This window comes from Parus major, chromosome 28 (genome assembly GCF_001522545.3).
Source record: "Parus major isolate Abel chromosome 28, Parus_major1.1, whole genome shotgun sequence".
NCBI lineage: Eukaryota > Metazoa > Chordata > Aves > Passeriformes > Paridae > Parus > Parus major.
Window position 1 is genome coordinate 2,921,681 of NC_031797.1, and position 25,692 is coordinate 2,947,372.

The window sequence follows — 25,692 nt, forward strand, 5'->3', positions numbered from 1 at the left end:
GTCCCCGAACGGCGAGTGCCGTCGCGGGGAACCTCCGCGCAGCCCCGGCCCGGAGCCGCCCCGCGAGCCCAAGGTCTCCTTCTCCTGCGGCGGCGGCGGCGCATCCCCCGGCGGGGCCAAGGCGGCCGAGGAGGGGGCGAGCGAGGATGCGGCCGAGGAGGTCCGCGGGAGCCAGGCCAGCTTCATGCAGCGGCAGTTCGGGGCGATGCTCCAGCCCGGCGTCAACAAGTTCTCGCTGCGGATGTTCGGCTCGCAGAAGGCGGTGGAACGGGAGCAGGAGCGCGTCAAGTCGGCGGGGGCCTGGATCATCCACCCCTACAGCGACTTCAGGTGCGGGGGTACCCGCGGGGTTCGGCCGCATCCCGCGGGGCCGGGCAGCGGGCCGGGCCGGGCCGGGGAGCGGAGCCGCCGGGTGCGGCCGGGCCGAGGGCACCTTGAGCCGCCGCCGGGCGCGGGAGGGGACGAGCCGGGCATCCCCCTCCCCAGCGCAGCAGCCGCCGCTCCGGGGATGCCGGGAGCCCTCGCGGTGCCTGGGCAAGGGCATCCCCTCGTCCCCTTGTCCTTCCCGGGGTCTCGGCCGGTTCGGCCCGGCTTGGCCCTCCCGAGCCCCACCGGGCCTTGGCTCTGTCCCCGGAGCTCTCTGCGGTTCGGTGTCCCCCTCCCTGGGCAGGGAGACGTGCTTTGCCGCTGCCTGGCAGAGCGTTGTGAAGGCTCCCCCATCCCCCAAGGAGGCCTGATTCTGTCCCTGGGCTTCAGCCGGTTTGAGGGGGATCCTTCTCGCTCCTGAGAGGACTCGAGTCCCCAGGATCCAGCCTGTGTGTCTGACAGGCAAGGAATGACAAACCCTGGATAAAGGCTCTGCAGCTCCATCTCCTTCCCATCCCCTGAGCCCCGGCGAGCTCCAGAGTGGCAAACGCTTTCCGAGTCGTGAGAAAGCTACCGGGAGGGATGGCTGCGCTGTCTGGGGCAGGCAGCATGGCATCCTGCAGGGATGGGGAGGCCGAGACCCTGCTGGCATTGCTGGTGAACCAGCACTGGGAGGACTCTGCTCCAGAGATCTCAAAGGGGCTGGAGGAGCATCTGACCGGGGCTGGGGGTCCGAGGGGCTCAGCCCCAAGTCGTTGTGCTGCTGTGCTGGTGGGAGGTTTGGGGTGGCTCACAGGAGGGTTTCCTGGGTGTCTGAGTGGGGGATCCCCCTGAGACGGTTCTCAGGTTCTGTTCACTGCTGACACTGATGGGTCCCCATGGGCTGGGGTTCCCTGAGGCAGGTGGAGGTGGCCGTGGGCTCAGGGCAGGGACCAGCACCTTCACCTCCTGCTTTTAGCCTTGTGTGCTGCTCCTGGGCTGCTCTGGCATCTTCCAGAGGAGCAGTTGGAGCCCTTTGGCCTCCTCTCAGGGCCAACTTCCTGCACAGGGTTTTGAGCCCTTCCACCCTGGGAACCAGCCATGGGAACCCAGTGGAGCCCCCTCCTCATCTCACTGGCTGGACACTGGGTTCTGCTGCAGATTTGGGGTGAGAAGTGGCCACTGCTGGTCCTGTGGCAGAGGGAACTCCACTGTCCCTGCCGTGACAGAGCAGAGGTGGTAGTGCCACCTCTGGGGGCTGCTGAGCAGGAGGACCTGGCCCCTCCTCACTCCCTGTGCTCCTCACCCTCAGCAGTTGTGGGGTGTTGGGGGAGGCTGGGAGTGGGGTGACCCCCATGCCTGCACCGGGGCAGAGCCTGCCCTGCTTCTCTGAGCTGGCAGAGCCCACAGTGCTGCCAAGAGCGGGGATCTCCCTCCAGTGCGCCTGCAGTGGGCTTGAGGTCTCAGAGGATTCCCCAGAGTGCAGCAGCAGCACTCCCTGGACTGGTGCTTGCAGCGGGCAGGTGGGTGCTGGAGTGACCTTGGGGAGTCACCCTGGCTGTCCTGCCCTGCACGGGCTTCGTCCTCCTGGAACCGCTATCGAGACTTGAAACCCATTGGGGCAGAGTGGCTGCCTGTGTTCTGATGCTGGAAGTGGCGTAGGAGAGTTCCCTGCCCAGTGGGGAGGAGCTGCAGGCAGAGCCATGGCATCCTCCAGCTCCACAACTGTGCACAGGAACAGGATCAGCCCACGCGAGGCTGGGCTGAGGAACCCGCTCTGCCTGTTGGGGACATCAGTGCATCCCTCCCCTGTTGTCCTGCCTTGAAATAATCAAAAAAGCATTTATCCTGTAATGATAATGGAGCGTGACCCTGCAAAACCCATTTCCCATCTTAAGAGAAAATCATTACCCATCTGCATCTGTGACATCATTTCATAATCGGCATCATTTAGCAATCCTGGCTCCTCACGGCCATGGTGCTGCCATCGTTCACACACAATTCAGGGCAGATTTGCTCCAGGAACCAAAGTTGCTGTTTACATAAATATTGAATGACAAGGAAGCAATCAGGGCGGCTGGTGAGATCCTGAGCTGTGAATCTGATCAAAGAGACCTTGTAAGTGTGTGCTGGAGCAGGGCCACCTCCTTTTGGGTCTCTGAAGGAACAGCCAAGCCAGCACCAACTCCTTCATTGCTTCTTTTGGGGTTTCTGCACCAGCCCTGGGGCTTTAGGAGCTGCAGGAGCTGCAGCTGATGGTTTGGAGGTGGTGGCAGTGCCCATCACCCTGTGACCACCAAGGGGCTGCCCAAGGGTTCCTCCAGCCTTCCTCAAGGCTGGGCTGGGACTGGGCTTGGAGCTGAGCAAGAGGTTCTCACTGGTGATGATTTTCTGTCACAAGATCCGTTCCTGCATGTGAATCAGGGGCAAAGATGCTTCCAGAGAACGTGTCCCGGGTGTTGTTTGGCTGGAGCCTTCCTCACCCAGGTTTAAATGCTTTCAGGGGCTTTCCCTCTGCCTGCATGGTGCCACCACAGGGGCTCCTGAGCAGAGGGACTCTGCTGCTGGTCCTGGTGTTCCCATTCCCTGTGGTGAGGGTGCTGGGGAGCTGGGTCCCTCCCTCTGCAGCGTCAGCCACCGCTCAAGGGGAGGACAGGCTGTGACCAACTTGGGGAATGGTGAAGGTTTGGGTCCTTGAGCAGTTTGCAAAGCCTTTGTCCCCCCTTCCCCAGGGACCCCGGGGTAAAAGATTTTCCAGAGGAGAGGGCACCAGTCATTCATCACAGCTGGCTGTACTGGGATCTGGGGCTACAGACAGCGCGTTGGCCACCACAGCTTGGGCAAACTCCTGCCATTGGCTTCACAAGCCACTTCTCACAGCAATCTCATTTTTAGAATATGAGTATTTAGTGCAAGTTCGCAAAGTGCCGATCCTGCCCCAATCCTGTGCCAATCCCACACCGATCTTTCACTGATCCCCTGCTGCTCCTGCCCACCAGGCAGCCTGGTTTGCATCTGGGCCCCATCAGAGCCAAAGGGCTCAGAGGGAGCTCTGTTCATCCCTGTTCCATGGGATCAGCACAGACCGGAGTGGCTGGATCATCCCTGGCAATCCCTGGAGCTCTGAGTGCTGCCAGTGGAGTTAAGCAGGGACTACCCTGGCATTTCATGGCCATGCCCCCCTCTAGGGCTTGGACCCTTCTCTTATCTTGCCCAGGACCTCAGACCAGCACCACTGTGCCAGGCTTTGGGCGGGTGATGGAGCAGGAAGGTGACAGCTGCCTCTCGCAGGGGCTTTGGGCATCTCCTGTCATCATCGCTGTCGTACAATTGGGTCAGAAGCAAAGGAGGGGTGTCGAGGATCCTGATTAATTTGTTTTCAGATATTTTTAGTAGCCTGGATTGGATCTTTTTTCTATGCACACGAACCTTCTGAGGAAGAAAGCGTTGGCATCGCACGCTGGTCCCCGGGGCGATCGCACAGGGTCAGTTGTGTGCAGTGGGGGATCAGGAGCAGTTTATCTTTCTCCGCAGGCCGAATTCTGCCCTGGCTCAGCCAGATTGCAGAGGGATTGGAGCCAGAGGGGAGTTTTGCCCAGCTGGCGTGGTTATTTAATCTTTGTTCTTCGCAGCTTTGCATGGCTAATGCCCCTGTGGGACCCACGCAGCGCAGCAGGGTCAGTCAGAGCGGGAGCTGCCAGGGGGTTTAGGGACAGATCCAGCCCCTCTGCTGATTTCGGCATCCCTGGAAGGTCGCGCCGTGCATGGGAGCCCAGGGGTCCATCAGGGCCTGTTTGGTGCCAGAGCCGGAGCTCGGTGTAGGGGAGCACGGGGAACACAGCTCCTCTGCCGAGGGTACCCTGGGGACCGCCCTGGTGTGAAGTCATCGTTTTGCAGCAGTGACATCACTCACGGTTGCCACGGCAATGTCTCACATGAGGAAGGTGTCATTGGAGAAAGGTCAGGAGCTGGGATGCTCAGCTCCTTCTGGTCCTGCGCTATTCTGCGCAGTGGGGAGGGGGGGCCATGGCCCATCGCCCCTTCCTGTGTGCGCGGGGATCTCCTCCTCGCCCCCCGCGTCCCGCAGGGAGCAGCGTGTCCGGGGCACAGCGTGGCACCCCCAGCCCCTCACCCTGCCCGGGTGGGCTGAGCTGGATGCGTGGGCGGGGGTCCTGCGTGTCCGTGCCCGTGGCACTGAGGAGGATCCCCCCACTCCTGCCCCCCGGCCGGGCGAGGCGAGGTGGCCTCCGCGTCATCCTGCCGTGACAGAGCTGCTGCTGTGACCTTGCAGATGCTCACAAAGGTCATCGGTGGCCCGGGAGAGGGGGACGAGGAGAAAGGGGAGAAGGGTGGGGTGAGGCAGGAGGGGGGCGGAGGAGCAGCGCAGCCCAGGCAGGGCCAGGGGCGGAGGCTGCCGCCCACCCCGCACCGCCCGCGCGTCTGGCCGGGGCTGCGGGCGCTGCCGCCGCCAGCTGCAGCCCTACGTGCTCCGCTGCACCGGAGCCTCGGCGGCTCCTTCCACCGCGGGCAGAGCCCGCCCCGGCACCCCCAAAACCGCGAGCCAGCCTGGCCCAGGGAGGCGCCGGGGTGAGGTGGCCCTGGCTGTCCCTGGGGACTGTCCCCTGTCCTTGGGTCCCCACTCTGGGAGTGCAGAAAGGGGCGGCTGCTCCCAGGGCTCTCGGGTACTGACTCTACCCGGGACCCTGAGCACTGCCCCTCGTTTGGGGGTCCCCAATCCCCAGAATGCTCAAAAAAACCAGCTCAGCTGAAGCACGTCCCCCTCCGGTGCTTGGTGCCATCATTCTCCCCTCCCCAGGACCTGCTGCCACGGGCCAGATCAGACCGGCAGAAGCCCTCAGCCCAATCCTCTGACTCAATCAGGGGCTCTGCTGGCTGCAGGATCATCCTGGGGGCAGTTTGGAGAGCAGGGAGCAGGATGTGGTTTCTGGGAAGATGAAGGGGTTCCTGTGCCTGAGGTGGCATTAGAGTGACAGTAGCCCAGTGATGCAGGTCCCTTAGGGCAGGGCATGGTGGCCGGGTCCCCTTGGCACAGCGGGGGACTCTGTGGCACTGGTGACATTCCCCAACATCTTCTCACTCCCCAGATTTTACTGGGACTTCACGATGCTGCTCTTTATGGTGGGAAACCTGATCATCATTCCCGTGGGCATCACCTTCTTCAAGGAGGAGACCACGGCCCCCTGGATCGTGTTCAATGTGGTCTCTGACACCTTCTTCCTGATGGACCTGGTGCTGAACTTCCGGACAGGAATTGTCATTGAGGACAACACAGAAATCATCCTGGACCCCGAGAAGATCAAGAAGAAGTACCTCAAGACCTGGTTTGTGGTGGACTTTGTCTCCTCCATCCCTGTGGACTACGTTTTCCTCATTGTGGAGAAGGGCATAGACTCGGAGGTCTATAAGACGGCCCGCGCCCTCCGCATCGTCCGATTCACCAAGATCCTCAGTCTCCTGCGGCTCCTCCGCCTCTCCCGGCTCATCCGCTACATCCACCAGTGGGAGGAGGTGAGGACCTGCTGTGGGACCCTCTGGCAGCAGCTGGATGTCTGGAGAGTGCGGGAGCTGGAGGGGCCCTGCGAGTGCAGTGCTTCCCTGACAAACGGCGGGGTGGAGAGGATGTGTGGGGCTGTTTGTGGGGCTGGTGGGTGGCTGTGAGCCATCCTGCAGGGTTTGGGGCATCCCTGAGCTGTGATATAGCACCCACCCCTGCTCTGCCAGCTGTAGGATCCTGTCCCCCTGCTTAGCTCAGCACCTCCTGCCTCTCTCCCCTCTGGCTCCCTACCCCACCAGGAGCTCAGGGAGCACTGGGGAGGACAGCAGGACCCCCAAGCCCTTTGGGGTCCCCAGCTTCGAGGATCTACCCTGCTTTGAGGGGACATGCTCAGCTTTGGTGTGCAGCTCTGGCCCACACCCTGCACTCAGTGCCCTGGGAGCTGCCCTGCTCAGTGCCCAGAGTATTTGTGTCTCCCTGATCCTCACCAAGGCTCGCTGCCATCAGCGCTTCCCGGGCGGCAGCACGGCGGCACCCACCAGCTATAAATAGGCAGGTGGAGCACAGCCACCTCCAGGCCAGAGCCAGGCCAGCCATGGGAGCCTCTTCCAGGCCATGCAGGTCGGTGCCCTGAGCTGTGGGGGACAGTCCCCACGCTCACCTCCTGCCATCCCACCCACCCACAGATCTTCCACATGACCTACGACCTGGCCAGCGCGGTGATGAGGATCATCAACCTCATCGGGATGATGCTGCTGCTCTGCCACTGGGATGGCTGCCTCCAGTTCCTGGTGCCCATGCTGCAGGATTTCCCCCAGAACTGCTGGGTCTCCATCAATGGGATGGTGGTGAGTTCCATCTGCCCCACACGGTGCTCCTGCCTGCTCCCTGGGGCTCCCACCCATGCCCACATCATCCATCCTCCATCCTCCACCCCCAGGAGATGCCATCTCCCCCGTGGGTCAGGGCTGTGGTGCCCCACGGCGCACAGAGCACCCAGCCCCATGCTGCCCTGACTGCTGCCATCACCCCAGTGAGGTCTCACAAGACCTGGAGCAGTGGATTGATCTGGGTGGGAGGAATATGCTGACATGGGGCTCTTGGCCCCATCCCCTGCCTCCTTCTCCTGCTCATTAGCCACAAAGTTGCTATTAATAAATAATGGTCCCTGTTTCTAATTGCTCCCTCTCAGCCCTGCAGCCTCCTGCAAATGGCCCTTTTCCCCTGTCTGTCTCATCCTGTTTCATCAAATTTCCATCTCTGCTCTGTTCCGCCTGGCTTCCTCCTCTTCCTCCCCTGCCTCTCTCACCCTTCTCCTTCCCTGCCTACTTTGCCGGGGGACTTTGGAAAGTTGGAAAAGTTTGCTCATCAACAAATTCCTATTGCTGGGAGAGAAGTGGGACTGTGGCCAGGTGTGAGCCAGGGCGCTGGGCCCTCGGGTGATGCTCACACACACACACACACACACACACACACGTGTGCATGGCTGAGCTGTTGTCCCTGTCACCGCAGAACGACTCCTGGAGTGAGCTGTACTCCTTCGCCCTCTTCAAGTCCATGAGCCACATGCTCTGCATCGGCTATGGGAAGCAGGCGCCCGAGAGCATGACGGACATCTGGCTGACCATGCTGAGCATGATCGTGGGGGCCACCTGCTACGCCATGTTCATTGGCCACGCCACCGCCCTCATCCAGTCGCTGGACTCCTCTCGGCGCCAGTACCAGGAGAAGGTAGGACTGAGCTGCACAGGGCCCATGGATTTGTCCCCTCCTGGAGCCGCAGCCACGTGGGGTGAGGGTTCCCAGCCAGGAGCAGGAGTGGGGCGATGGAGTGGGGAATGGGGGTGGAGGTCCCAGCTGACACCACCTCTCCCCACAGTACAAGCAGGTGGAGCAGTACATGTCCTTCCACAAGCTGCCCGCCGACTTCCGCCAGAAAATCCACGACTACTACGAGCATCGCTACCAGGGCAAGATGTTTGATGAGGACAGCATCCTGGGGGAGCTCAACGAGCCCCTGCGTGAGGTGAGGGCTGGGGAGCTGGGAGAAGAATGCTGCAGTGAGGATGGGCATTGCTCCCCCTTGCCAAGGGAAGGGATCTCCTGCTCCTTGCTGTGGGTCCCATCAGCTCCTGCCATGCACATACTCGGGGTCAAACACCTCTTGCTGCAGCTTTGCAGCTCCATGTGGGAGTGTGTCCATGCACAATCTCATGCCAGGGTGTCCATAAGACTGTTTGGGGTGGGGAGCATGTCCCTGGGGAATTATGTCCCACATTCCTGGGCTCACCCACGTCCCCACAGGAAATCGTGAACTTCAACTGCCGCAAGCTGGTGGCCTCGATGCCGCTGTTTGCCAACGCCGACCCCAACTTCGTCACGGCGATGCTCACCAAGCTGAAGTTTGAGGTGTTCCAGCCGGGTGACTACATCATCCGAGAGGGCACCATCGGCAAGAAGATGTACTTCATCCAGCACGGGGTGGTCAGCATCCTCACCAAGGGCAACAAGGAGATGAAACTCTCCGATGGTTCCTACTTTGGGGGTGAGCATTGGCAGGACTGAGCCTGGTCCCCTCTCAGGGTGTGTGAGAGGCACTGGGACACCTGTGCTGTCCCAGGACACTCAGTGCCTGGTGCTTCTCCCATCCTGCTTCTGGCCTGCCCTGTTTTGGCCTCGATGGTGGTGTTCTGACCTTGGCCCTGGCATTTTTCCCCCAGAGATCTGCTTGCTGACCCGTGGCCGGCGCACGGCCAGTGTCCGTGCAGATACCTACTGCCGCCTCTACTCGCTCTCAGTGGACAACTTCAACGAGGTGCTGGAGGAGTACCCCATGATGAGACGGGCCTTTGAGACTGTGGCCATCGACCGTCTCGACCGCATCGGTAGGACACAGAGGGGAGCCTGGAGGGGGAGAGGGGGTGTCAGCTGTGGTTCCCATGGGAGCTCAGCATAGTACCAGTACAGGGTCTCACGGTGCTTCCTTTCCCTGTAGGGAAGAAGAACTCAATCCTACTCCACAAAGTGCAGCACGACCTCAACTCAGGTGTCTTCAACAACCAGGAGAACGAGATCATCCAGGAGATCGTCAAGTACGACCGGGAGATGGTGCAGCAGGCGGAGCTGCAGCAGCACACGGCCATGTACAGCCCCGTCCAGCCCCAGGTCACCTCTGCCATCGCCACCCTCCAGCAAGCCGTCGCCATGAGCTTCTGCCCGCAGATGGCCAGCCCGCTGGTGGGCTCCATGGCGCTGGGCTCGCCCCGCATGATGCGCCGCTTGCAGTACGCCCAGGCCGTGCCCAGCCCCTTCGCCGTGTCCCCCGTCCTGCTGCAGCAGAGCCCCCCGCCGCAGCCGCAGCCCCCCGTGCCCCACGCCAACCCCTCGCCCTCGCAGGACCCGGCACAGCCCACGGCCCTGCCCGTCTCCACCAGCGCCTTCGCCGCGGCCGCGGCCAGCCCACCATCCCAAAGCCCCCTGGCCAGCCGGACGTTCGCCTACGGAGGCGCCCCCGGGCCGCTGGGCTCGCAGCTGTCCCTCAGCCAGCAGCCAGCGCCCAGCTCGCCCCAGCGCCTGGCCGCCCACAAGAGCACACAGGCGCTGCACACCAGCAGCCTCAGCCAGGATTCGCGGCCCCTCTCGGCCTCGCAGCCCTCGCTGCCCCACGGGCTGGCGGCCGGCAGCACCCAGAGCCCCCCGGCCTCTGCCCGCGAGTCCAGCACCTCCATCGGCGGGGGCCCGGCCGCCGCCTCGCCGGGCCCCGGCCCTCCGGCCGCGCTGCGGGGCCAGGCGCCCTCTCGGGGGGCTGCGGCCCACCCGGCGCCCGCGGGCTCGGGGCTGACACCGCCGCCCGCCCTGCCGCAGGACTCGGCGGCGCCCCGCAAGGATTCGGCGTCCAGCACGCCCGACACGGACCCGGCCAAGTCCAGGCTGTCTTCCAACTTGTGACCTCCGCGCCAGGCACGGGGACACCGGAGGGGCGGCGGGGAGCCCCAGCTCACCTCGCGTCCGCCCTGCGCCGCCGGGTGAGGGCCACGGCCGCACCGCCGGCTGCCGCCCCCCGCCACGGCGCCAGCCCCGCTCCCCGGTCCCTCCTGCCACCCGCTGCAGAGCGGGGCAGCTGCCGAGGGTGGGCCTGGGTTTGCTGTGCCCTTTCCCCCACCGCGGGGTCACTGGGCTGAGCCCCCGGGTGTGTCGTCTCCGACCAAAGTCTGACCCTGTCACTCGCTCCCCGCGGCGATGCCCCGCTGCCCCCTGGCCTCCCCGGCTGCCCATAGAAGCCACAGCTGCATCCTCGCCATGACCAACTCTGTGTATGATATCTCTGACCTGAACACATCCCTGTGTGTGACCCGCAGGACACCTCCCCGGGGCTGGCGGCTCAGCCCCGGCGCCGCGCGTGTCCCTGCGCCCCTCTCACAGACCCAAGGCGAGGGGTGATGGTCCAGGACTGGAGGTAAGTTGGGAAGGGTCTGAGGGATGGTCGCCCTGAGGCTTGTAAGCACCCACGAACACACTGTCCCCACACTCCGGGGCTGGGGGTGAGCACAGCCCCGTGTCCCCATAGGCAGCGCTAGGACGGAGGCAGGCGCTGGAGCCCGAGCCCTGGGGCTGGGGCAGGCACCTACCGAGTGTACCGGGTGCCTGTGCGTGTGTTGTGTGTGCGTGTGTGGGTGTGTGTGCAGGTGTGTGTGCAGGTGTGTGTGTGTGTGTGCCTCGCTGCCTCGCACTCTGGAGCCTTCCACATTGAATGTACCGCGAGCGCGGGGCCCGTGCCAGCCCCGGCACCCTGCGGCCGAGCAGCCGGAGGGACAGGGCCCCACTCCAAGTGTCCACCTTCCCATCCAGCCCATCCTGTGCAATAAACGTCAGCAGCTGACAGAGCTACGCACGACTCCGGCTCTGCTTCTTCGCCACCGTCCCTCCTTGCCGTGCCTCCCGCTCTCTGTGCCCGGCCCCGGGAGCCAGAACACTTGGGCACAGCCCCAGCTCAGGCTGTGGGATGCAGCTTTGTCCTTTGAAGAGCTGTCTCCCTTGCCAGCAAAGCCACAAGGTGAAAAGCCTCTGCCAGCAGCTTTCCCCTTGCTTCAGCAGCAGCCAGGAAGAAGCTGGGTGCTGACTGTGAGCCTGTGGTTATAGGGCACAGCCGAGAACTGGGCCAAACACAGCTCCAGTTACAAGGTGCCAACCATCTGCAGCACCAGCCTGCTGGAGAGGAGGTCTGGGAAGCCACAGTCCAGTGAGAACAGGAGGCTCCTGGCTGAAAATGCTGTCCTTGGCCCCTGCGAGAGTCCAGTGCCCACTGTAGCTGCACTGGCACAATTCCATGTTCCTGCTACAAAAGCATTTTCAGAATGTGACATCCCTGTGAGCAACCAAAGCCCAACCAGTCAGCACAACAGAGCCAGGCTGGGAGGCAGCAATCCCACCTCCCCTGTGTCCCTGGCAAGGTGAGGCAAGAGCCCAGGCATCTCACAGGCTTCAGGCAAAGATCTGGAGGACACAGGTCTCATCTTGTATTTCAAAAAACATTTTATTTACAATATTATACATGTTGACCCCCAAGTTAGTGGTTTTCCCTGCCTCATCCCCAGTGAGCAGCAGCAAAACCCATGACTGAAAATGAGTCGAGTTGCAGAGGCTGCGCTCTGGAGAGTGAGGACAGTGCCCAGAGCTGGAGCAGAGCACAGAGCAGCACCTGCCCTGTGGCCAAGAGCAGGGCTGGGGCTCCTGCTGTGGCCAGGTTAGCTGCCAGCTGCCTGCCCCTCCATGTCTGAGCTCTGCTGGCAGAGGGACATCAGCCCAGGACAGGCAACAGCCAGGCAAAGGACAGTGCTCAGATCACTGGGGAGTGGGCTGAGGGGAGCCACCCTGGCTCCTGCCACCCCTTTGCCCCCAGCCCAGAGCTGCAGCCCTCTGCAGGGCTTTGTGCCCTCTCCCTGAGCTGGGACAGGCAGTGACAGCAAACAGTGGAGAGCCCCTGTCCCTCACCAGCTGCTCCAGCAGAGTCCCAGTTTGCCCAGCACTTCAGAGTGAGGCAGGGCTCTTGATGGGCTGGAAGCTGCAACTCCTTCCCCTTGAGATGTGGGACAGAAGATCATTGCAGGCCAGTGCCCACCACGGCTGGAGGTCCAGAGCTATCCCAGGGCCCTGAGGACTGCTGGGGCTCAGCTGAAGAAATATGTGGAATCCATCACTTGCTTCAGGTTGAATTCACCTGAGGGGAGCAAAGGAGAGGTCAGAGGAGAGCAAGGTGGGGATGGCCAGGGGGAGAGAAGTGGCTTCAGTGTACAAAGGATCCCTGCCCCTGGACTGTGCCCATGGAGTGCTGGGCCACTCCACACAGAGGTCAGGCAGAGCCAGATGGCCTGGCAGACACAGGGCTGAAGGATTAGAAGGAGTTAAACTAATTGCCTTAATCCCATTGCATGTATATCATCTAGATCCTGGCAATTACCATGCTGAGTCCCTCACTCCCATCTCCGAGCAAATGCTCACGGTTGGAAACAGATGGGAGCGGAACAAGAGCAGGATGGGAAGAGCTGGGTCAGCCTCAGGGAAATCCCAGGGACTCAGGGAGGATGGCAGGGACCACTAACAGGGATGCTACAGGGGAATGGGGACATGCTGGACTGCTCTGGCCCGTGGCTCTGCAGTCCAGCACAGCAGGGGAAAGCTGATCCCAGGAGACAGCTCTGGCTTTTTGTCTTTTGGTGGTTTTGGGGACCACTCCATCTCATTTCCCTTGCCTCAAAACAGTCCTGAGCTCTGCATGCTCCTGTCCCATGCTCCTACCTGTCCTGGGGACATTGGACAGCTGTTCCATCAGTCTCTTCTGCCAATGGGCTATGGGCGCTGTGCTGGAGCTGGATGAACTAGAAGGAAGCAAATAAACACGGGTTATCTGGAACCAGGCACACCCTCCTCTGCTCCTGACAACAGGAGCCAGCTCCTCCAAAACAGACCATGCACCCCAGGGTGAGAGCAGGAGCCCAGCCCCAGCAGTCCAGGGTAGGCCCTAAGGCTGCCAAACCCTCCCCTGGTTCTGCAGCCAGAGGATGCAGAGCTTCTGCAGCAGTTTTTACCCAGCTGTTGAAAGTGATTTGTGTGTCAGGCAAGAAGGAAGGACAACTTTCCCCCAGAGCAACCCCCAGGCAGGTGACACAACCTGTAAAAGTACCTGGACATGACCCCAGGGAGGTGGGGGGAGAAAAGCAACAGGTCAGGAATACCTGCAGTACTTCTCCAGCATGAACTCAGACAGATCCTGCAGAATTTTCTCGCTGTGCAGAGCCACAAACTGCTGTCGACAGACCTGACCCAGGGAGGCAACAGTGAGGTGCAGCTTAGCAGGTGTTTTCCCTCCTTCCCCCAGTGACAAAAGCCCTTGGGAAGGACCCAGGGCAGGAGCAGCAGCTCTGCCAGGGCAGCGTTTAGTGCCTGTTTCCAGATTCTCCCCAACGTGCTCCCTGCAGAGTGGGAGGAGATGGGGCACCAGGAAATCAGCTGCAACCGCCAGCAAACATCCCAGGTTCACCTCAGCTGGGTGAATCGATCAGCCTATGGAGCAAAGCCCAGGGGAGGCGAGGTCTGGCATGGGCCCAGAGCACAGATCAGCAAGATCTTGCTCACAAGGGAGCCAGGAGGACACTTTTACCTGGTTCATGACATCCACGGTGAGCGCGTGAGTCCAGTAGCAATCATGGACTGAGACGAAGGTCAGGCCCTTCCTGGGAGGAGGCAAAGGTGCCATGAAGCAGTGCTGAGACCCCTCTGTGTTGGACCACCCCACATAGAACCTCTGTCTGGGACAGGAGCAGGGACCACACAAGAGGGGGACTCGCTGCGCAGCAGCTCTTCAGAGGGAGGTGGCAAATCCCAGGATCTCTCTGTCCCTGCCCTGCTCCCTCCTCTCCTTCTCTGCCAGGAACCCCAAATGCCCACCCACCAGAGACTCCTCAGTCCCATGTGATGCCTTGCCCCAGCAATGTTCTCCCAAAAGAGTCCTGAGCCAGGGACTGGCTGGTTGGGAGCCCAGCTGCCCACTCCCTACCTGAGGCAGTGCAGTGCTGTGAGCATCATGTGTGTGGAGTCCAGAGAGTGGATGAAGTTGGGGGGAAAGGCATTCTTCTGTTTCACAGTGTCAGGTTTCCTGCGGGACAAAGAGGAGTTGGGACATATCAGGGCCAAAGATGACAGCACTGGCACAGAGGCACCCCCAGCCTGGGGGTGAGGGGGCTGCCAAGGCTCTGCTGCTCTGTTCAGCTTTCTGCAGCTCAGGAGCTCTGGCACTCCTTGACAGCTTCCCTGATAGGAAAACCTTGTCCCCAGAGCACAGGCTGGGGTCAGCAGGGGTGCAGTGCAGGCCATGGTTTGTACTTACTGGCTGCTGTTGGGGTTTTTCACACTCAAGCGCTGCATGCCACAATTCAGCTGTGAAGAGAGAGGGGGACCAGCTGTCACCCTGCACTGCACGGGGGGCTGGGCACTGCCCCACTCTTCTGGAGAGAGGCCTGTGCCTTCCCAGGGTGTCCCAGCACCACGGCAGCTGCCACCTGCCCAGCTCCCCTCCTGAGGGTGCTGGCAGGCATCGGAACCCCTTCGCCCTCGCAGGGTGAATTGGCCCGAGAAGGGCTGCTGGAGCTGGGCTGGGGGGCTGTGAGTCAGCACAGCAGCACGTGGGAGGTGACAGCAGCGAGACTGAGTCACACGAGCCCTGAGGAGGCTCTCAGAGCGGGGAACGGCCCGTGCCCCAGCTGCCTGAGTGGGACGGAGCCGCAGAGCTTCCTCACCAGCCCACCCACACACTCCAGGCTCTGCAGGGAGCCACGGGGCTGGAGGATGTGCCTGTACACAGGGATCCTACCTGCTCTGCAGGCTCACCCACCAGTGGTGCTACGTCTTTTCCCTGCTCCCACCACAGCACCGGGAGGTTGTGCCATGACACCTCACACTGGACACTCACCACAGTGGACCTGGAGCGATAGTAGGGCTGGATGATGGGGAGCCCCAGTGGTGTCACCCACTCCACTGTCCGGCCTGACTGGGCGATCAGCTTGGCACTCTCTGTCAGCCAGTTCTTCAGAAGAGAGGAGGAAGGAGCTGGAGTTAGTGTGGAGCTGGGAGACCCCATCCCCTCCCAGCACAGGCCACTCTCACTCCTGGCATAGACTGTCACAGTCCAGCTCTTACTGGGGAGTCTGGCACAATCCCACACCTCTGGGCTGGGGCAGGAGGATCCTCTCTGGGCCAAGAGCCAGGAGAACCATCTCTCCCCACAGAACATCCCCTTGTCTGTGTATGAATGGACCAGGGAAGAAGAAAAAGAGGAGGTAAGGGTCAACAGGCTCCTTACCTGGATATCTCGAGTCGCTGAGAACATCTCCTTGATGCTGTTGAACACCTGCTTCACCAGATACTGAGATGCTTCCCACAAGTACTCCTGGCACAGACCAGAGGCAGAGCCATGGGTCATGCAAAGGGACAGCCAAAGACAGAAAGTGACAGGATCCAGGGAGGGGGGACACACAGGAATGCTACCTCAGGGAACTCGTTGATCTCCTTGAGGCGTTTCTCTATCTGCAGGCGGCCGCCGTAGCGAGTGACCCCGTACACCACCGTCATCACCGTCTGCTTCACCACCTTGCGGCTGATGAAGCCCTGCAGCACCTGGGCAATCTTCACCCCCTGCTCAGCATCCTTCCTCCGAAATTCCTCCACCTGAGGAGAGTGCCTCTGGGTCACTGCTGGCATGAGCCCCCTCCGTGGCTGGTGGCCTGTGGGACCCTCCCAGCTGTGCACTGCCTGTCTCAAGCCCCCATCAGAATCCCTGCAGCCCCCCTGGATAACAGAAGGCACCTGCTGAAGAGATCCAGCATGGATAACTGTGCCTGCAGAGCCTTCCCTGCTGCCTCAGCACTGTCCCTTGGCAACCAGGTGGTGCTAGCTGGGACAAGGACACAGCCTGGCTGTGGCTTAGAACTTGGGTTCTTCTGTCTCTGCCCCCCAGTGACAACTGAGCAAAACCCTGCACCCCCATGAACTCTTCCTGCTCTCTGTTGTGGTGCTGCCTGGAGAAAACCTGCTGAGACCCAGACAGGAGATGCAGGGTCCAATGCCAGCTGAATGAGCCTCTTAGCACTCTCCCAGTGGCAAATTTCACATCATGTCTTGCCGAAGAAACCAAAGGCTTTGTAGCAGGACCACGGCTGAATCTCTCTCCGCTCCCTCCAACTCATCTCAAGGAAGAAAAATCTCATAACCCATAGGCCAGGCAGCTTTGACCAAGGGATGAGGAACACACTGCTCTCTTCCACCTCTCCAGCCTACTTCTCCCAGGCTTCATTCATGACAAGTCAGAACAGCAGAAATCCCAGGAGATTTCTCCCAGCCACCTCTGTGAGGACACATCTCCAGTCAGATCTCACTTGGGGACAGAGTCCCTGCCTCCGCCCAGCTCTCTGCACACTCATCGCCACCTTTCTCCTTGGGAGTCACCCTGTGCACACCAAGAGGAGGAGGCAGGGCCAGAAGGACCCTGTGTGTCTCCACTGTGCCTCACCTGCTGGGCCACTGCACTGTAGACATCCTGAGGGAGCCCACAGGGCACCAGGTTGACGGAGGCAGCGCCGCTGAGATCCCGGCCAAGCGCTGCATAGTGCTGCAGCCCATTGCAGGAGCCATCCTGCAGGAAGAGCACGAGGGAAACAAGGAGTTAAATGTGTGGACAGAGCCCTGCTCATCCATCCCCTCCCCATGCACAGGGTTCATGTGGTCATCATTTCCCAGCCACACTTCAGGGCAGTGACCATCTCCCAGCAGTGACCATTTGCCTTCTGGCCAGGTTTCCTGCTTGGGTCCATCCCTAACTACTGTGACCTGGGAGGTTTAAAATCAGAAACCTCACATCACCACCTCTGTGGGTTTCCAAAGACATCAGAGCTCTGTGGAAACACTGAAAACCAGAAAACTGGTAAAACACCGAATACATCTAGGATGCTAAAAGCAGCCCCAAGAGCAAGCAGTCAAAACAACCTCAGCAGTTGTGGGATCAGAGGCAGGAAAAGGCAAAGATCCCTCAGGAAGCCCCAGCTGGCTCTGCAGCTCCAGCCAGCTGCACTGCCAGCAGATGAAAACATGCCTCTGACAGAAATCAGCTCCCACCCAGATTTCCAAAGCTGCATCAGAGGCACAGTGAGCGTCTGCCACAGCAGCTGCCTTTGCAGCCCTCCTGGAACCAAGAGCAGCTTGGGTGAGACAGACAGGACCCGAATGATGGTGCATGAAGATCTTGGTTCTCCCCAGACTGCACTGGCAGCAATGTTTCTCACAGATGTCCTGGCCCCCTGTGCTCAGGCTCTCCCCGGTCCAGGGAGCCACAGATACCCCAGGATTGTCAGGCTCCTCAAGCAGGGCCTCCTTCCTCCTGCATCCTCTCCCCACTCCCTGCAGTGTGGAAAGGCAGCACCAGGACATGATGGCTCTGTTAATTAAGACTGATGACTCAGGCTGAACGAGACTCTGGTACCCTTCAGAAGAAGTCCTTGCTGATATTTCATTAGCTGCACCTTCCACACACCCCCAGCTGCTCTCTTGATCTTTTGTTGTCATCAAAATATCAGTCCTGACTGTCTCACACATATTCTATATTCCCTCAAGACTGGCAGAATAACTGCTGCCCTCCCCTATCCTCCTATCAGTCACAGCCACTTGATCTCCTCAGAAGAGAAAGGAGCAGCCAACCCTCACCCACAGCCACTATCAGCCTCATCCCTGTGCAACCATGGAGGACAGGTGCCTTCAGGGAGCTTAGCAGCACCTGAGAAGGGACAGGCCACATGGTGACAGGCCACTGAAAGTGGGGGACAACCACCTCTGTCCCCGTGCCCTTCCTCAGAGTTCCAGACCTCCCATATTGGCTCCTGCAGAGCTGCTTGGCTTCAGCCTTGCAGCAAGAGTACAGCAAAGGCCCCCAAAGCACAGCTCCAAGCACTCCAGACAGCCAGGTGTTGCCCTGCTGGGCTGAATTCCAGTCCTGATCCTGTGGCTGCAGAAGGTGGGACTGGCCTGGCTCTCACCCTGAGGCAGCTGCCAGCGATCTCCCAGCTGGGCTCTGCTCGAGCCAAGGAAAACGAGGCAGCCCTTGGCTGTACCAGCTCATGGATGGCTGCAGGCAGCAGCAAATCACCAGAGCTCTCATGCCAAGATGCCCAACACTGCATTCCCATTCCTAAGAAAGCCCAGCCATGGGGAGCAGGGATTGCAGCGCTGGAGACCTGGATGTTCCTTTCCTGCCCCGCTGAGCCTCACACGGGCCGTGAGGATCCGCCAGGCTCCTACCTGGTGAACTGGGAAGTGAGAGATGTAGGCTGCTGGATCTGGGGACCTCGAGGCTTTGGCGATTTCCATACAGCATGCCAAGGCTTGCCAGGGCTCATCGGTGTTCATCCACCACTTCCTGCCCTGGGAATGAGAAAGCACAGGCTGGTGGGAGCAGGAACTGCTCCTCTGCCCCTCAAATCACAGCCCCTGAGCACTCAGGATATGCTGGGCACAGCACCTCCTCCCTCCATGCCTCCACTTCCCTAGTTTTTCACCATGTTTTCAGACAAGAGGGGGATATTTAGGAATCTCTGCATTTCTCCCTTTTTACACTTTCAAAAGTGTAGCTTTCAAAACTTTTTTGTTTCAAAATCGATTCTGTTTTATTTCACTTGCCAGAAGCTCCCACGTACCGTCAGCGGGTGGTCAGCCGAGTCCAGGATGTCCTCCATGATTTCATTGGCATAGTCCAGCCGCTCCTGCAAGGCGTTCTTCTTCTTCAGCCCCGTCAGGTTGATGAGGTGGATCTTCAGCCAGTCAAGTCCCCTGGGCCCCAGCGGCCTCCCCTCTGCGAACAGCAGGATGGCCCGGGTGACATCGTTCCCCAGGTGGTTGAAATAGGGCGGGCAAGGGTAAGTCCTGCCACGGAAGTCCATGTTGTGAGGGAACCAGAACACCTTGTCCCTGACGTAGTTGGCGATGGAGAGCTTGTAGAGCGCGTCCATGCGCAGGCTGTGCATCTCTGCAGTCTTCTTCTTGCACAGGAACAGCTCGTGCTTGAGGGACTTGCTCCAGGTGGAGGAATGGCCGGGAGCAGTGGGAGGCTTGGGAGCCTCAGAGAGGGGTGGTGGGATGTCCAGCTTCTCATTCCCTTTGTCATTGAAGATGGAGATGATAATATCCAGCACTGGCTGGTTGATCTTCCAGGCACAGATGCCCAGCTGGTTCAGGGCATCCAGCACAGGGTGAAGGTTCACGGGGGGACACTGCTCCAGAAGCAGCTGGTGGTGGGTGGTCTCATCCATGAAGCGCATCAGCTTGGTGTCGTTGAGGACAAAGGCACCGAAACTGTGGGAGGTCCAGGGCACCGGGGGGCACAGCATGGGCATGGCAGAGGAGTTGAAGGTCAGCATGGTCTCTGCAGCATTTGACACAAGCTGAGAGAAGACAGGATGGGGCTTTATCAGCCCAACCTGGAGAGGAGGATCATCAGCAGAGGATTAGGGCTGGAGTGTGGAAGAGCATGTGGTCAGTCAGCCATTCTGTAAGGATCACACCAAGTAAGGAGAGCACCCACACAGAATCAAGGGCTCCTCAAAGCCTCCCTGAGCAGGAATGGCAGCAAGGACAGGAAAGGCCCTTGCAAGGATCTGATTTTGAGAAAGGGGTATCCTACACAGCCCCAGAGCCCCCAGGGTGAGGCTCACCTGCCAGTTACTGTAGAAGGAGTAGACGTGGTAGAGGACAGGGATAGGCTTGGACTCCAGGCGACGATTGAGGATGTTCTTGGGCACCTTGACAGCCTTCACCAGGAGCTCCAGCATGTACATGCCCAGGCGCATGAGGAGCACACACGGCCAGCTGCAGTTCTTCAAGCTCAGGGAAGGCCCAAAGCCTGCTTCTCCCACCAGCTTCTCCCAGTACTCCCGTGGCAAGTACTGTTTAGGCTGGAAGGTGAAAGTGAAAATGGAGTCAGCTGGAGAGGCTTTGCTGGATGGGATCTATCTACCTGGGATGTAGTTCTGAGAAGGACTGTCCTATCTCTGTGTCCCCACAAGGTCCTCCCTGATAGGGGTGTTTGGGGAAGCAGGGCTGAGGAGGCTGGGGGAAGCCCAACAGTGAGAACAGGAACAGGGGCACTGCAAAGTCCTTCCTCTTGCCACATCCCAGTGCTGACACCCTGTCCCCACAGCCCCTCCTGCCCAGATTGCAGACCTGCCTGCCCCTAAGAGCACTCAGCTCTGAGAACCTGCTCACCTGGTCCTTGAGGTGCCCAGAGCAGTGGCCTTGGCCCCCTTCTCCCCTCTTTCCTTTCCTGCCCTGCAAAGCCCAGAGCTTTCCTGCACGGGACAGACACCTGGCTCCTACCTGGCTGTCCTTTGCCAGCAGCTGGATGTAGTTCTCATAAATCTCCTGCACCTTCTCCAGCTGGCGGCTGCGCAGCTTCCTCTGGATGATGTACCTGTCATAGACTTTGGAGCCCAGCTCCCTGGCCAGGACTGCCAGGGACTCACCTTGTGGAGACAGATCATTGAGGACCTGGGAAAGGGGAAGGCAAAGAAGGTCTTAGGAAGGAGGAACAGAGAGACACAGCAGAGAGACAGAGCAGGAGTTAAAGCTACTGTGCAGGGAGCACAGGAAGATGCTGATTTCCATGATACTGAGCAGATGGTGAGGAAGGAAAAACAACCAGGACAGAGCATGGATTTCTCTGGCTGCTCTGCAGAAGGAACAGACAGCCTGCACCTAAGAACCTGATAAAACTCTCAGGAAATTCCAATTCTGATGGCTGAAGTTGGACATTAGTGCTCTGTGACAGCCCCATGGCTGATAGTCCAGCCCCACTCCTGTGAGGGCAGGGCAGGCTCCTACCTGCATCATGATGTCCACATACTCCTCATCTGGCAGCAGACACAGGTAGGGGTAGAGGACGTTGTACTTTGACAGCCTCCTGGGCCTGGCCATGCTGCGCTTGGAATTCTGCAGGGCCTGGAGGATGGCGCCGTGCCACTGGGAGCGGAGGGTGCCCAGCAGCTTTCGCTGCATGGAGAAGGAAGGAAGGGAGTTGGTCAGCATGAGCTGCCCCTTCTTCAGCTCATGGACCCTCAGCTGCCACCCACAGGCCCTGAGGGCTGTCCCCAGATCCTTTACCGCTTTGATAGCCTGTGGGGTCAGGGGCTTGGCTGCCTCCACTGACTCGATGGTTATGGTGTTCTTCAGCTCCATCTCCAGCTGCTGCTGGAAGCGCTCCTGCAACTCCTTCATGGAGAAATCCAGCTTGGGGTATGACACCATTGTCTCCTGCAATGGGAGAGAGGCAGTCAGAGCCAAAAGCAGGAGGAAGAGAAGCCGTGCTCATTCTCCCAGCTTCCCTGCAAGAGGCTTGTGGTACAATTCTGGGCTGAAAGGACCTTGCTGGGACCTCTGGGCCCAGAGGTCTGTGGTAGGCAAACCCCAGAGGCTGCTCTGCTCCTGTGTTATGGCCAAGCACCTCCCCAAGCACCCCCCCTCCATCTCCAGCCCCTTACAAGCCCTCTGCTTTGCTGTTCCCCTGTAAGGCTGTAGGTAATGTCATTCATTTAATGATTTGTGTGGGCTATTGAGCAGAGATCAGATTAAAAGCTTGTTCCTTTTTAGCCCTCCCCTGGGCTGTACCTAAGAACACCTGTGAACACCACCAGCTTCAACACCTCCCTGAGCGCTGTGGCTTACTCTGGAATAGAAGTCTTGGAGCAGAGAAGACTTAGAGATCTCGGGGCTGGGTGGAGGAGGCAGCTGGTAGTTGGGCTGAACAGTCCTGATGGCCCACAGCACCATCTCCTTCTCATCTTCCTCAAACAGGCACTTTTGGAAGAGCTCATCCACATGGAAGCCACTGCTGTTCAGCTGCTGCAGGTATCTGAGGAGGGGCAGACAGGACAGGCTTGATCTTCCCCAAGAGCCCGAGCATGTTGTATAGAAGCTGCCAGGGAAGGAGCTGTCTCAGCACAGCCCGTCCCACAAGGTCACCCGCCTCAGGTTACAGAGATCAGGTGTCCATCCCTCAGCCTGCACTGCTGCAGAGCTCCCTGGGCAGGGAGGCTGAGCTCCAGCCACTGCAGGACCCAGCTGCCCACAGGCAGCCCCACAGCCTGTGCTGCACTGCCACAGCTCCCACACCATCCAGCACAGTCACTGCCATTCCCCTCAGAGTCAGCTGACTGGAGACATTCCCTTGAAGGCATCTACAACCTGTCAGCAGCCAAAGGACAGAGAGGCCAGTGATACATCCCTGAGGTTCAGCACTAATGCATCAGAAGCTTTCTCCATCCTTTGGAGAGGAGCTGGCTGTGCCTCCAGCCCCAGGCACTGCCCCTAGGCCCACCCTGTGGGATCTTCCAGGGCTCTTTTAGCTGCTGATTTTAGCACTGACACCTTCCTGTCCATTATGCTCCATGAAATCTACTCGAATCTCCTGACCAAGCTCCTCTGGAGAGCCCTGCAGGAACCAGGCGTGTGACTGAGCCCGCCAAAAAGAGCAAACTCCACACAAGTGCCATAAAAACAAATGGAGGAGCCAAGCCCCAGCAGGCAGCAATGGAGGGGCCAGACAGAGCAAGATGCCTGGGATGGGTGTGGAACCAAGGAGTTCCTGACTGAAGAAGGCCTCTCCCAGCCCAGCTCTGGGGAGAACAGTGCCTATTCTCACCTTCCACATCTCCTCTCCGTGCACAATCTCAGACAAACTCCCCAGAAGCTGGGAGTAGCAGGGAGGATGCTCTGCCCACCCCAAAATCTGACCACGAGAAGTGGGTCAGAGCATCCAGATGGGAACACAGAAGAGACAGCTCTTCCTGACCCCAACCCACTGCATCTCCCATTCAACAAGCACAGGATGTGGAGCTGCTGCCCCCAAGGCTCAGCAGCACCTGAGGCAGGTGTTACCTCAAGATGACTTTGGGAGGAGATTGGTTCCGACCCATGCACACCAGGGCCACCGCGTAGGAGTCCAAGTTGGGCCGGAGGCCGGTGGACTCCAGCACGGAAAACAATCGGTCGATGCGGTTCAAGCAGCCCTGCAGGTGAGAAGGGAAGAAGGCTGTGGGCACTGAGAAGGGAAGGAGACTGTGGACACTGAGAAGGGAAGGAAGCTGTGGACACTGAGAAGGGAAGGAGTCTGTGGACACTGAGAAGGGAAGGAAGCTGTGGACACTGAGAAGGGAAGGAGTCTGTGGACACTGAGAAGGGAAGGAAGCTGTGGACACTGAGAAGGGAAGGAGGCTGTGGACACTGAGAAGGGAAGGAGGCTGTGGACACTGACACCAGTGGCCCTAAAGTCACAGCTCCATGCCCCTCTACTCCTGCTCAGATTTAGCCACATCTACCCTACCCTTTCCCCACTCCCTTCTCCGTCTCAAAGCCACCTCACGTGGACCTGTGGCCTCATGCTACCTCAGTCCCTCTTGCCAGAAACACTGCTTCAACACTTGCTGAAGTGACAACCACAGGTAAAACCAGCTGGAGGCTCTTCCTCACGAGCCAGCCCCTCTCCCACCTGGAGCACCCATGGCTCGGTACCTTCCTGGCCCAGATGCGCATCACGATGTTGTAGGCACCGATGTCCAGCACCTTCTTCTTCACTGGAGAGCTGTGGCACAGCAGGAGGTACCGCTCGGCCTCCTCTGACTGCTGCAGGAACTGGAAGCACTCCAGGTTGGACTGAATGGTCTGCTGCAGGACCTGTTGGTTACTCTTGTCCTTTGGCATGCTCTGAGGCCTCTTCAGCTCTGCAGCTTCCTTTGCTTCCACCACCCTGGGCTTGCTGTGGGGGCTGCCAGAGCTCTGGTTCCAGGCAGTGGCTGCATTCATCTTTGGAATCTCTGGGCTCTTCATGGATTTTGCTTTGGTCTTGGCCTGGCCCTCCAGAGCCAGCTGGGAGGCAGCACTAGGCAATTCCTGCTTCATCTTCAGCTGCTGGATGTACATCTCCTTCTGCAACTTTTTGGCCCAGGCGCTGGACCGGGCCAGGCCATCACCCCGTGCCCTGGGAATGGGCTGGTTCTCCCTGGGGCCAGGGGCCACACCCTCCTGGTACTTGTCATTGTCCACTGCAGCCAGTTCCACCTTGTCGACTGTCACCTCCGGGACGTTACTGCCTTGGAGCTGCTTCGCTCGAGCTTTGAGCACTAGTGGGAAACAGAGAGAAGTGATGAGAAACAAGGCACAGCAGAAGGCTCTGTCCTGTCCTCACCCTGGAAGTATCAGAATCATGCTCAAAGAAAAAAGGGTTCACACAAGAACTTCTTCCTTGGCCAGCCCTGCTCCCAGATAGAGATATCAACCACTGTCCCTCTGAGATCTACCTGCAAGCTGGGGCCCACCCCAGCATCCCAGGAACCCACCCCAGCATCCCAGAAACCCAGCAGTCTCACTGCCAGGTTAAAACCAACAACTCAGGCTGGCCTGACTGCTGTCTGCTCACTGCAGCTCTCCCAGCACTGACCTTCCAGCAGCTCTGTCCTCTCACAGGTGCCATTTCTGTTCTCCTTCTCCTTGGTGCTGGCAGAGGAGTAGCTCCTGAAGATTCTCCATGGAATCCCTGCCATGGAAGAAGGCAAAGACAGGGGGGTCAGAGGAAGCTTCACTCCCTGTCCCCCACTCTGCCCCATGGCCCCAGCTGGACACAGCATGGACAGAGTGACTGAGGATGTTTCTCAGCTCAGCTGCTCCAGCAGCAGCATAGGAGGGCAGGAGGGACAGGGACACCCCTCACCCCCTGGAACCAGAGGCTCAGAAGGAACATGACCTCAAGGACACCACAAACCCCAGAGCTGTGAACGGGGTGTCAGCACCCCAAGACCCCCAGAACCATCAGGTGCTATCCCACAGCTGGGACAGGTCCAAGATCTTCCGTATCAGTCCTTTGGAGAGTAACAAATCCCAGCACTTCCACAGGCCCGAGTCTATCCCTGGAGCGCTCACGACGCTAAAAGACCCTTCCATCTTCCAGGTGTATCCCAGAGAACGCTCAGGATCGTGGGACGTGCCGGCCCAGCTCCGTCCGCACACTCGGGCCGTGTCCTCGTCTCCTCGTGTCCCCGCCGGTCCCTCCATGTCCCTCTAGTGCCTCCGCGTCCCGCCGTGTCCGCCCGGGTCCCCATTCCCGCTCACCGGGCCCCTTCAGCCCTCCCGGGCCCCTCAGCACCGCCCGCAGCCTCAGCAGCGACATCCCCGGGCCGCGCGCGCCGCGCGCCACCGCGCACGCGCCTCCCCGCCGCTCCAGCGCGGGGCACGCCGGGAGCGCGAGTTCCGCCGAGCCGGACTACAGCTCCCACAGTGCAGCGCGGCGGACACAACCCGCGCCCCCTGGCGGCCGTAGCGGCCCCGACGGGGTGGGTCGGGACGAGCGCGGATCCCGGGGCACGGCGGAGGCTCCGGGAGGTGGCGGAGCCCGGGAATGCGGTGGAGCCCGGCTGACCCGCGCCTCTCCGGCCCGAGCTCGGCGCCTCTCGGGTCGGGCCGCAGATGGACACCACCGTCCCCAGGTCCTGGGCCACAGCAGCACCGCGCCCTCCACCTCTTCCCACACTCTGTGCCCGCGGCGCTCGTCCCTTGTCCGCCCATCGCGGCTGACGGCGGATACCGGAGTGTGCGGTCCCCAACCGGACGCCCCACGGTCGTAGGCGAGTGACCGCGGCCGGTGACCCGGGACAGCCGTCGGGGCGCCGATTTATGAATGGGAGGCACAGCCCCAGCCTCCGTCCCGCCCATTCACCGCCCCGCCCCGGGCCGCCCATCCTTGGCCGCTCGCG

At 60.2% G+C, this 25,692-nt stretch overlaps 3 protein-coding genes across 7 annotated transcripts in view; 2 read left to right on the forward strand and 1 right to left on the reverse strand.

The window, feature by feature from the left end:
- The window catches only part of HCN2 (hyperpolarization activated cyclic nucleotide gated potassium and sodium channel 2), a 10,416-nt gene extending 506 nt beyond the window's left edge, over positions 1–9,910 (forward strand). Inside the window, exons 2-9 of the mRNA XM_019009110.2 lie at positions 3–330; positions 5,451–5,874; positions 6,547–6,708; positions 7,373–7,591; positions 7,740–7,886; positions 8,165–8,405; positions 8,581–8,745; positions 8,856–9,910. Of these exons, the coding sequence (XP_018864655.2) occupies positions 3–330; positions 5,451–5,874; positions 6,547–6,708; positions 7,373–7,591; positions 7,740–7,886; positions 8,165–8,405; positions 8,581–8,745; positions 8,856–9,808 (2,639 nt within the window). The 3' untranslated portion in view covers positions 9,809–9,910. The remainder of the gene's footprint in view (positions 1–2; positions 331–5,450; positions 5,875–6,546; positions 6,709–7,372; positions 7,592–7,739; positions 7,887–8,164; positions 8,406–8,580; positions 8,746–8,855) is intronic.
- A 1,462-nt stretch (positions 9,911–11,372) lies between these two features.
- On the reverse strand, positions 11,373–25,128 carry POLRMT (RNA polymerase mitochondrial). Of its 5 annotated transcripts, XM_015651568.2 has the most exons (21): positions 25,052–25,128; positions 24,384–24,479; positions 23,459–24,066; positions 22,826–22,956; positions 21,614–21,800; positions 21,053–21,202; positions 20,774–20,941; positions 20,270–20,440; positions 19,609–19,848; positions 18,595–19,374; positions 18,200–18,322; positions 16,422–16,544; positions 15,401–15,580; positions 15,216–15,302; positions 14,826–14,939; positions 14,244–14,293; positions 13,914–14,012; positions 13,518–13,590; positions 13,093–13,175; positions 12,656–12,735; positions 11,373–12,077 (listed from the first exon to the last, which is right to left on the reverse strand). In XM_015651568.2, the coding sequence occupies exons 1-21, from the start codon at positions 25,107–25,109 to the stop codon at positions 12,028–12,030; spliced, it is 3,651 nt and encodes a 1,216-aa protein (XP_015507054.1). In that variant the 5' UTR covers positions 25,110–25,128; the 3' UTR covers positions 11,373–12,027. The 5 variants fall into 5 exon arrangements, with proteins under 5 accessions (XP_015507054.1, XP_033375997.1, XP_033375998.1 ...); XM_033520106.1 differs by lacking the exon at positions 25,052–25,128 and having other exon boundaries at positions 24,384–25,019; XM_033520107.1 differs by lacking the exons at positions 13,093–13,175; positions 25,052–25,128 and having other exon boundaries at positions 24,384–25,021.
- A 209-nt stretch (positions 25,129–25,337) lies between these two features.
- FGF22 (fibroblast growth factor 22) overlaps positions 25,338–25,692 on the forward strand; it is a 4,472-nt gene continuing 4,117 nt past the window's right edge. The window contains exon 1 of the mRNA XM_015651481.1: positions 25,338–25,529. Coding sequence (XP_015506967.1) covers positions 25,338–25,529 — 192 coding nt within the window. The remainder of the gene's footprint in view (positions 25,530–25,692) is intronic.

What these genes read in the sequence shown, in the direction of transcription:
- POLRMT (XM_033520106.1), bottom strand. Translation starts at nt 24,570, where the DNA reads ATGCTGTGTCCAGCTGGGGCCATGGGGCAGAGTGGGGGACAGGGAGTG. An exon ending in AGATCAACGAGTTCCCTGAG is followed by an intron (nt 15,303 to 15,400) that starts GTAGCATTCCTG and finishes GGTCTGTGCCAG; the next exon opens with GAGTACTTGTGGGAAGCATC. An exon ending in CAGCGACTCGAGATATCCAG is followed by an intron (nt 14,940 to 15,215) that starts GTAAGGAGCCTG and finishes TCTCTTCTGAAG; the next exon opens with AACTGGCTGACAGAGAGTGC.